At 59.4% G+C, this 9798-nt stretch overlaps 3 protein-coding genes across 3 annotated transcripts; 2 read left to right on the forward strand and 1 right to left on the reverse strand.

The window, feature by feature from the left end:
• Nucleotides 1-806: 806 nt before the first annotated feature.
• On the reverse strand, nucleotides 807-2926 carry BJ171DRAFT_600144 (peptidase family M48-domain-containing protein). The gene is made up of 2 exons (XM_053114983.1): nucleotides 2525-2926; nucleotides 807-2376 (listed from the first exon to the last, which is right to left on the reverse strand). The coding sequence occupies exons 1-2, from the start codon at nucleotides 2769-2771 to the stop codon at nucleotides 1205-1207; spliced, it is 1419 nt and encodes a 472-aa protein (XP_052965358.1). The 5' UTR covers nucleotides 2772-2926; the 3' UTR covers nucleotides 807-1204.
• Nucleotides 2927-3640: 714 nt separating this feature from the next.
• BJ171DRAFT_600145 (uncharacterized protein) lies at nucleotides 3641-6424 on the forward strand. The gene is made up of 2 exons (XM_053114984.1): nucleotides 3641-4698; nucleotides 5009-6424. The coding sequence occupies exons 1-2, from the start codon at nucleotides 3880-3882 to the stop codon at nucleotides 5942-5944; spliced, it is 1755 nt and encodes a 584-aa protein (XP_052965359.1). The 5' UTR covers nucleotides 3641-3879; the 3' UTR covers nucleotides 5945-6424.
• Nucleotides 6425-6588: 164 nt separating this feature from the next.
• On the forward strand, nucleotides 6589-7312 carry BJ171DRAFT_510220 (exonuclease III protein). Its single transcript, XM_053111466.1, has one exon. It carries the CDS (start codon nucleotides 6634-6636, stop codon nucleotides 7273-7275), a length of 642 nt encoding a protein of 213 aa, XP_052965360.1. The 5' UTR covers nucleotides 6589-6633; the 3' UTR covers nucleotides 7276-7312.
• Nucleotides 7313-9798: the final 2486 nt, after the last annotated feature.

Consider the following 9798-nt stretch of genomic DNA (forward strand, 5'->3'; position numbering starts at 1 on the left):
GCTCGCAGATCCACTTTCTTCGAGCAGGCATGTCCAGTCATTCGCACCCTGATTGAACAGGACCCGTTCCAGACTGGTCCTGTGTTGCGATGCAAGCTCGAGTCCATCCTCCAGAGGAAAGTATCACTCTCACTCTGCCACACTGCCATCCACCGAGCAGGTCTCTCACACAAGAGGGCAACACACCTCTACAAGTCCAAGCGACTGGATGAGCGAGTGGCACAGTTCAGGGACCAGGTCCGCTCCATCGACCCACGACGATTCGTCTTTGTCGATGGGACAGGGATCAGGAAATCCATTTTCCCTCTCTACGGATACTCACCGAAGGGTGCTCCGCTTCGCCAGCGCAATCACATGAAACACAAGTCTGTCTCGGCTGCATTTGCCATCAACCACTCTGGTGTGCTGCATCGCATGTACCAAGGGCTATGCATCCAGCCCTCGGAGGCAGCGGTTTGCTCAGTACTTTGAGCAATTCGAGCACCACCGACGCCACCCACATCGCACTCATGGAAGCGTCAAGGTGGCCTCGACGAACGAGTTCAACACCACCTCGCAAGTGTGCTCCAAGTGCCTGGAGCCAGTTCGGTTGGAAGGACTCGATGCGCCCAGCGTTGCGAATTCCCACTTTGTCAGGAGCTGCAAGAATCCCAGCTGCCGGACAGTGTGGAATCGCGACGTCAATGCGGCGCGCAACATGATCACAGTATGCAGGTCGATTGTGGAGATCGGAGAGCGACCGGCGGTCTTCACTCGGAGGCTGCCAAAGTGATCTGTTTTATTTCTTGTGGCTTTGCTTGACGCAAGCACAGCACATACTACCTGTTCATGGAAACGGCTATGTTGTCCCGTTTTTTTCTGAATAAAGTGTAGTGTATTGATCAAGGGCTCATTCGAAGGAAAGATAAGATCAGAGCAAGGGGGTAAGGAAGGCGGGGCGAATGTACATATTCAAAACTGCAGCGACTGGTGCACAAGACAGGCTTTGGTGTACCGTCGAGGGAGCACTTGGGCTCGCTTGTTGCCCAGTGAGGGCTACGAACTAGATACAGAAGGGCGATCCAAGGAGCCAAAAATTACGGAGACAGGAAAGGAGGAGGGGGTATGTCATGGGGTTCTGTGGGTGGGATGTGGTGGGGAAGCGCACCGGGTTGAAGCAGGCAATCACAACAGCAAGTACGTTGTCAGGGGCAGGTCAGACTAGTTAAACTGCACCCAGCCCCCATCCGACGTGGATCCAGTCGGATGCGTCCGCCAGCTTCTGCTGCTGCTCGCGGACGTGGTGGGGAAGGAACGTCTTGAACTTGGTCCGGAGGATCTGGTTGGCCTCACGCAGAGACCGCGGAGAGCGCTCGGGCCCAGAGAGGGCGGGGTTGGACTTGATGTGGCGGTAGAGGGCCAGGGCCGCGGGAAGGTGCTGGCGCAGGGTCGCCGCCCGAGTTTCTTCGGACGGGTGAGTGTTCTGGAGCGGCTGGATAAGGGCTGGCTGGCCGTAAGCGTCATGGTCGAGTGGCTGCTGACGATGCTGGGGCTCGGCCAGAGCGGGCTCCGGCAGGGTCTGCGGATGGAGCGAGGGTGAGTGCTCGTGGACGATGGCAGCCCATTTCTCCCAGAGTCGGACGGCATCAGTCGGATCGTAGCCAGCAAGGGCCAGCAGGTACATTCCCACGAGATCGGCCTCGAACTCGCAGGTGCGCGAGTGTGCGTTGATGATGTCGGTCTCGGTGCCGACGAGCATTTCCAGGGCGATCTGGAGAGGCCCCGAGAGAGGCGACGAGGCTTTGAGAGGGCCCTCTGTGGTCAGAGACGAGGCTGGTGTGTGCTGGTGTCCGTCGTCGTGCTGGTCATGGCCGTGGCTCGAATGATAGTGGTTGCCCCACAGCAGATCGGCCACGCGCTGGCCACAGGTCTTCTCGGCAGTGTGCATAGAAAGGACATGGGCGAGCTCGTGGCTGAGAATCACGGCAAGCTCGGCCTCGGACTCGGCGATGGCAGACAAGCCAGTGAAGACAAAGACCTGGCCCGAGGGCAGCACCAGGGCATTCGGGAGCGAGTCGTCCTGGACCAGGTGGACGGTCCACTCACGCAGATCGGAGATGCCGGCGGCCGCGACGAGCGAGTGGACGATGGATGAAACAAACTGGTGGGCCTCGTGCGTGGGTGGAACCAGTTTGTTGCCGTAGGCGCTGAGCAGCTCGGTGTAGCCCGTTTCGCCCAGGCGCTGCTCAATCGCTTCGTCAAAGAACAAGAACCGGCTTCGGCCAGTGAGCGGGTGCGGGTCGTAAGTGGCCGAGGCAACGGTGGCGACACTCGAGAATCCAAAGACGAGGAGGCCGGCAGCCCAGGGGAAGTGTTGTGCTGATTCTGAGTCGGACTCTGGGGGAAACCGGAATACAAGACAAAAGATGAGTGGGATCAAATACTGGCTCAAGTGTGGGAGAGGCGTAAGGAAAGGCGGTGGTTGTGGGCAACGAGCTAGCGGGCCAGAGACAGATCCGTGCTGCAAACGTCGCCATGTACGTACCCGAGTCTTGCTCGTGGTGCTTCTCCCAGTCGGGAAGGTTGCCGATCGAGGATGGAATCCAGTGGCCAAGGGGCGACGGTGAAGGCGAATGCGAAAGCGTGGCTAGTCGGCGTACGGGTCTCCAAAGCACGCAGGGAGAGGATGCAACCGCCATGACAGAGCTGGATCGAGGGGGGCTGAGGACGAGTCTGGGGCCATGGAAGTTCCGGGCCATTTTTGTCCAGGGCAGTTTGGAGGATGAAGACATGACGGCGAGACGATGATCGGGCTGGAGACAGGTGTGGATAGGCCAGGCGAGCTCGACAGCGGACTTGGAAAGGAGGCTTCAGCGGGCCGGTGGCTCTGAGCTTGTGGGTTGGAAGAGAAAGCGCCGCCGACGTGGGAGAGGGCGGGAAACAGATGTGTCAGCGCGGGGACCATGGCGGGGTCATGAGAGTTATATGGGGCACAGAGCCACACGTGACGTGAATCATGCTGGCGAGGCGCGTGCCGGATTTGGAAGGAGTGAATCAGCGCTGACGCAAAGGGCGCTCACGGCGCGTCACTGGCGGTGAGTCAGAGAGAGAGAGAGAGCAGTGGCTGTGTCAGAGCGCCATTCAGCCAGCATGTGGCCAGGATGCATGTGGCCACCCAATCCGGCTGCATCCGGCTGCATCCGGCTGCATCCAGCACAGCCATGCCGCCATGCCACGTGCCCCCAGACACGCCGCTGGCTTGGCGCCCGCCCTGTCCGCATTTTCGATTGGCTGCGAGGCGGGCGGCCAATCAGCGCCGCGCGTGTCCGCGTCAGCAGGGACATGTGTCCTGCGATAGGAGCGCGGCGTGTGTGTGTGCGCGGCCAGAAATAGGCGATTGGCCCACCACGCCACAGCCGGACACAGCCGGACACAGCGACAGCGGCGCCGACAACTGCGACAATGCACAGGCGGAGATAGCGATGCGGCCACACACACACGCCATCACACAGACTCACACACACACGCCAGCCCACGCCAGCACATCGGCTCCACACAGACTGCGGGGCGGCGGCCGCCCCAATCGGCCTTCCGCCCACCCCCAATCGCCCCCAAACGGCCTATTTGACTGACTCAGTCCTCCGCGAATGGCCTATTTGACTGCATCGGTCTCCATCGGTCTCCATCGATCTGCATCGGTCTCCATCGGTCTCCATCGATCTGCATCGGTCTTTGTCGATCTCCATCGATCTGCCGAGTCGCTCTTCTTCCCCCTGAAGAGCCTCTGCTTCTGCTGCCGGCCTCGTCCCCCCGGTCGTTCTCTCGATCGCATCGGCTTCCGGCTGCCCATTCCCGTCCCTCCCACCTCCCTTCCCCAGACACACCGTCCTCGTCCCCGCCATGAGCACTCTCCCGCCGCGCAACCTGGACTCGTATCTGCCCAACGAGATCCTCAGCCATGTCTTCACATACCTGCTGGACCCCGAATACCGCATCCACCCTCTCGGCTTCCCGGAGCTGTGGGATCTCTCGTCCTCGGCGGCCTCGTCCTTTGCCGAGCTCGTGCGGCTCAGGGCCTATATGCGCCAGCTCTTCACCTGCCTCCTGGTCTGCAGGGCCTGGGCTGGCGTTGCCCAGCGCCTAATCTACAGCCACCTCTCCATCGTCACCGACAAGGACACCCTGCATCTGCTCGACAAGCTCTCGGCCGACTTTTTCGTGCCGCCCTCCATCACAGACCTGCCGCCACCGCTCCATCCTGCCCTTGCCCTTCCTTCGTGTCTGCTTCTCATCCGCTCCGTCCGCATCTCTGTCTCCAACATCAACATCGCCACCACCCGCGATCTGATCCTCAACCTGGGCTGCAACCTCACATCCCTGGTCCTCGTCGGCCGCATCTTTGACGACAGTCCGCACTTTGACGCCATCGACGACTCGGCCCACGAAAGCACCAGCCTCGACTATCTGCTCACCTACCCCAAGCCGCTCTCGGTCTTTGCTCCGCTCTTCTCATGCAACTTTTCCCGTCTGCGCACCCTGGTCTTGCCCACATTGCCGGCCCACATGCTCTCGGGCCTCGCCAGCCTCCTGGCCACGGCCTCGTCCAAGGCTGCCGCAGGGGCTGCCTGGGAGTTTCCCGTGCTGCAGACTCTGGATCTGTCGTCTCTCGTAACCTGCTCCGACCAGATCGGCGACTTTGTCGTCACCACCTTTGTGCAGGTAAGCCCCCGTCGTCGAGGCTACTGTCGGCATCATGGCGATCATCGTGGCAGCGCCACCACGCTGTCTCGTATTCTCCATGGAATCCATGGAATCCATGCTGCCAGCCAACGCATTGGCTCCAGGGGGGCACCATGAACATACCTGGCAGTGTGGTGGATGCGGCACCGCCACCCATTCGTCGACGCATCTGCCGTCTGATCACTCCGATGCCACCACCATCAGCAACGAATGCCAAATGCCGCTCTTTTAACCTCCTCCTCCTCCTCCTCCTCCTCCTCGGCTGCTCCTCGGATGCTCCTTTTGCCAGGCTTGCCCCAAGGTCCACTCCGTCTCGCTGCCCAAGGTTTCGACCGCCGCCCTCAAGCGCATTGTCGAAAAGGTCGGCCACCAGTTCAGCCATTTCCGCTGCCCAACCCTCAACTTGGTCGATGACGACGAAGCCCGCGAGATCCTCGGCCATCTGCCCAACCTCCGCACCTTCTTCATCGGCAACATGTCCACCTCCACCCTCGCTGTCCTTGCCGAGCTGTGTCCTGGACTCAGTGGCCTCTCTGTCGCCCGCGTCTCTGCAGACCCAACGCTCAACCACACTTCCGAGCATCACCAGCAGCGCTGGCTCACCGCCCGTGTCGTCGCGCTCCTGCAGAGCCTCAAGCATCTCCGCATCGGCTTTTGGTCGGGCCTGAGCATTGAAACCTTCAAGGCCATCTTCCGCTACTGCTCCAATCTGCTGACTCTGGACATCTGGGACCGCGACCGCATCAGCGAGTCCAGCGTCCAGGAACTCTTTGTCTGCATCACCAACGCCTGCCCCAAGCTTGTCCAGTTCAGGGCCAGTAGCACCTGCTGGGACAGCAGCCTGTGCCCGATCGTCTACCTGGCCGCCCGCCTGGAGCATCTCCTGGTCATTGGCGAGGGCCTCCTGACCCTCAACAAGCGCGGCTATTGCAAGCAGACCAACGTGCTCTGCGAGCTGCTCGAGCGCCAGAACTGCACCGACATGCGTAGCCAGCGACTCGAGAACATTGCGCCTCCTCGCGGCACTTCGTCGACCTTCCGCCCCATCGCTTCGTCCCGCATCGACATTGGCGTTCCCGGCGAGCCCAAGACCTCGTGGGCCGCACCCATCCGCCGTGCCTGCCGAGGCGACACCATCCTGGCTCAGGCTGTTGGTGAGGGCGATTACCTTGCCTTCCGCAACCGATTCATGCAGATCGGATCCGAGGCTTCTGTGGCCATGTGAGCCGACTCTAGGGGGCAGCCTTGCCCTCAGCAAGCACTGCACCCATGCACATCCCCGTGCTGTACATAGAAATCCCCCCCCCGAGCTTGCCACCAGTCGTTCGCCGACATGCGGTGACCAGCTCGACTCCCCCTGGCCCTGTCCCCACCCACCTCTTTGCTTTTTGGATCGTCTTTGCAATTGCCCATGCTGTGGTCTAGCGGCATTGCGACCTATCCAGTGTGCCTGAGCTTTTGATTTTGCCTCCACCTCCGCTGCTCGTTTGCCCTCATTTTGTTCACGCTGTGTGGCACTGTCTCGTGCCTCGGCGTCCTTCCCATCTCGGCCATGCCGACAGATTCTCCATACCCCCGTGTGTGATTGTGCACCTGCGCTCTTCTCGAGCTTCTGCCCACGCAACGAAACGGGATACTCTACGTTTATCGCTTTTGTTTTTTTGGATGAGAATATATGCACATCCATCATTCGCATGGGCCTTTCTTCAAGCAGCCCTGTCCTCCGGCGCTGCGTCTTGGAGATCCGAAGCAGGGAGAGGTGGCCCAGTGTCTCTGCCTCCTTTGGTGTGGCTGCGGCAGGGCATCGACCGTGCATTGCCACCCCACCGATCTGGATATAAGCACTGCATCATCCGGTCTCCCCAAGTGCCATCCAGCCCCCTGCAAGTGCCATCCAGCCTCGTCACAACAACCATGAGTTCCTCCGCGACCCCACACAGAAGCCAGCAGACCACGTCCCAGCGCCTCGACTACATCATCGTGCTCGACTTTGAGGCGACCTGCGGGCCGACCGTACCCAAGAGCGACTCTGAAATCATCGAGTTCCCCATGATCGTCATCGACACCCAGCAACGAGCCGCCACGCACGAATTCCAGGTCTACGTCAAGCCCACGCTGCACCCGATCCTCGACGACTTTTGCACCGAGCTGACCGGGATCACGCAGGACCAAGTTGATGCCGGCGTCAGCTTCGTTGAGGCCCTGGAACTCGCCCACGACTTTGTGCAGCCGTTTGTGAAGCAACGCAACCGAAGCGCCATCCTCACCTGCGGCGACTGGGACCTCAAGACCATGCTGCCGCTCCAGGCCGAGCGCGAAGCGGTCCCAGTCGTAAGTCCCTTCGACAAGTGGATCAACATCAAGAAGGACTTTGAGCTCGTCTACAAGACACGCAAGGCCGGCATGGTCCCCATGCTGAACCACCTCGGGCTTACCCTCGAGGGCCGGCATCACTCTGGCATCGACGACTGCCGCAACATTGCGCGAGTTGCATTGGCCATGATGGATGATGGTCATGTCTTTGGAAAGCCCGGGACGATTCGCCAGAGATCGTAATACATTTGCTGCAATTGCTGCCGCTGCTGCAACTAAAGTTGTTGGTGTTGGAGTGCACGGTCGCGAGACACTGTATATTCGACTCTCCGGACAGTACCGTACAAAGTGTGTCTTCTCGATGTCCATGGCCAGGTCGAACGAGTTGCTCGCCGCTTGTTTGGGACGGGCATCGGATGGTTTGGTGCTGCTGGGACACCGACAGCTGCCGAGCAAACGTGGAATAGATCCGTTTCAGGAGAAAGGGTGCTGGTGCAGTCTCTCGATGCCAGGCGCAACCGACGCAAGGGCCCGGCTACTCGTCGGGGAATCGAGTGAATCGCACTTCCCTCCCGAGATTCATGGCGCGCATCGTCAGCTTCCAACTTTCAATCGCCGTGTAGTTTCAGCACCCATCGCGGCTTTTATCCATCCAAGTATCCATGGCGTTCCTCAGCAAAGCGTCATCGTTGTGGCGATCGCTCCTCAGCATTGACGAGCCTGCATTCGAGGCCGGCGGTGAGGCGACACTGGACGACGCCTCGGCCATCCAGAGATACTTCAATGAAGAAGAAAACGTCCGGCCGGCCCTGGTAAGTGAATGCAAGCAGCAGCATGCCCATACCTTATCCTCGACTGCATGGATGGATGGGTCTCTTGCGAGCGAATTGGGTTCGTGGGCCCACTCACATTCGTGCGAGGGGAACCAGGTGGCTGCCTCCGGAATCGAGTCTGTGCTCAATGCTTAAAGTGACTGCCGAACCTCGAATCGCGATCGATGAAATGCATCGCCGCACCTGTGTCCGCCACAGATGGGCGTTTTGTCGATCAAGATCATCAGCACCACGCTCAAGCCTGGGCGGCACCACCGTAAGTCTCGACGAAAGGTGCCCAGTGGTGTCCGTTCGGCTGAGGAGGGAGCCCATCCCCGCTCGACTACAATCCCATCGCCGCGATCGCACACTAAATCGCAGAGTCGACCAGGGATTCTCACAGGATTCTGCAACAAGGCCTGCCAGATATCGATCCGCAACCTGGTCAAGCGGACCCGAGTGGTATCGTCTAACCGACAGGGCACCGTTGTCTGGGACCAGATCAAGCACTTCCCCGTCAAGGTCAGCGAGCGACGGCTTCGATGGCGAAAGCAACTCGTCCGGCGCCGCTGTTCTGATTCGCACGCACGCTCGCTCGCTATTGCGACTCGGCGTGCCCTTGTTCATCTATCCTCTTTTATGCTCACAGGTCGTTCGAAACCGCCGACACCCTTACAATCTCGTCAACGTTTGTGTCCTGGGTCTTCGGTCAGACGAGCCCGAGGCCCAGAGCGAGCTCGGCAGCATCGCCTTTCATTTGCACGATGTGATCAAGGTACATCATCGCTGCCATGCGCTCCCCCCCCCTCCTTCGACATCCCAGTTAACCGCTTGCGCCTCTTGCCAAACAGTCGAGCCCGGTCTCGGGCTTCTACGACCTCTGGAAGGGCAATGACCTGGTCGGTGAGATCCATCTGGAACTCACCTTCAACTACGGCTTCTTTGGATACGGCTACTCTTCGCAGCTGCGGGAAGAAGAGATCAAGCCCGAAGACCTTGTGCAGTACTCTTTGTTTCCCCGGATCAATCCGCGCCGAGAGTTTTGCGAACCCGGCGAGAACATCATGGTGGCCCGGGCGATGCCCCACCCGAGCTTCATCGACTTTAAGAACAAGGTTGCCCTGAGTTACGGCGGTGAAATCTTGGATTTGCTGAAGGAGATGGAGGCCGAGATCTATTCTCCCGAACAGTTGGTCAAGCAGCTCACACCGACCGCCAAAGTCCGTGATCAGGTGAGACCCGGTAGTGAGTGAGTGAGTGAGTGAGCGAGTGAGTGGGAGTCTCTCTCTTGCAACCACTGCGTCCAGTATTGGGAAACATGCATGCAAGCACTGACAGCATTGATACTGCAAGTACTATTCCTCCGGCGACCGAGTCGCAAGACTGATCAACCTGCACAATCTGCTCGAGAAGAGCATGCATGTGAGTTCTGTTGGCTCAACACGATACCCATTCATGGCTTTGACGGTCAGGTCGGGTCGTATCATCGGCAACACCACCACCGCCTGTTGAATCATGTCGCAGTCAACTGTGTCTTCTTCATTCGCAAGATTTTGAGAACCTCGCCGCCCCTGATCCCCATCTCTCTTTCTCGGTGTTCATCACGCTTTGTGTGAACGAACGCTGTAGAATACTGAAGCCATCGCCGAAGGCGAAGAAGCGTGGGCCGAGGACGCCCTTCCACCCAAAATGTACACGCAGTTCGTCCATCCCAACTCGCACGAAGTCCGGCCCCGAGATAACATCATTTCGGCCCTGCTGGGAGGGAACATCCTCAAAACCAAGGAGTTCAGTAGCGATGAACTCGCCGACAAGAGGAAATGAGGCGTCTCGACAGAGGATGGTGGTCCGTGTCGTTGTGTCCTTGAACGTACACACTGCGTCGATGATCCACACGATGCCCTCCAAAGCAGGGGCCATCGTTCTCTTTCGCCAAAGTTGCAAGGCACTTTGT

Source organism: Polychytrium aggregatum, assembly GCF_025602895.1.
Source record: "Polychytrium aggregatum strain JEL109 chromosome Unknown BJ171scaffold_25, whole genome shotgun sequence".
NCBI classification, from domain to species: domain Eukaryota; kingdom Fungi; phylum Chytridiomycota; class Chytridiomycetes; order Polychytriales; genus Polychytrium; species Polychytrium aggregatum.

Coding starts and splice junctions, on each gene's coding strand:
- BJ171DRAFT_600144 (XM_053114983.1), bottom strand. CDS start 2,771: ATGTCTTCATCCTCCAAACTGCCCTGGACAAAAATGGCCCGGAACTTC. Junction 2,377..2,524: donor GCACCACGAGCAAGACTCGG/GTACGTACATGG, acceptor GGTTTCCCCCAG/AGTCCGACTCAGAATCAGCA.
- BJ171DRAFT_600145 (XM_053114984.1), top strand. CDS start 3,880: ATGAGCACTCTCCCGCCGCGCAACCTGGACTCGTATCTGCCCAACGAG. Junction 4,699..5,008: donor TCGTCACCACCTTTGTGCAG/GTAAGCCCCCGT, acceptor TCCTTTTGCCAG/GCTTGCCCCAAGGTCCACTC.
- BJ171DRAFT_510220 (XM_053111466.1), top strand. CDS start 6,634: ATGAGTTCCTCCGCGACCCCACACAGAAGCCAGCAGACCACGTCCCAG.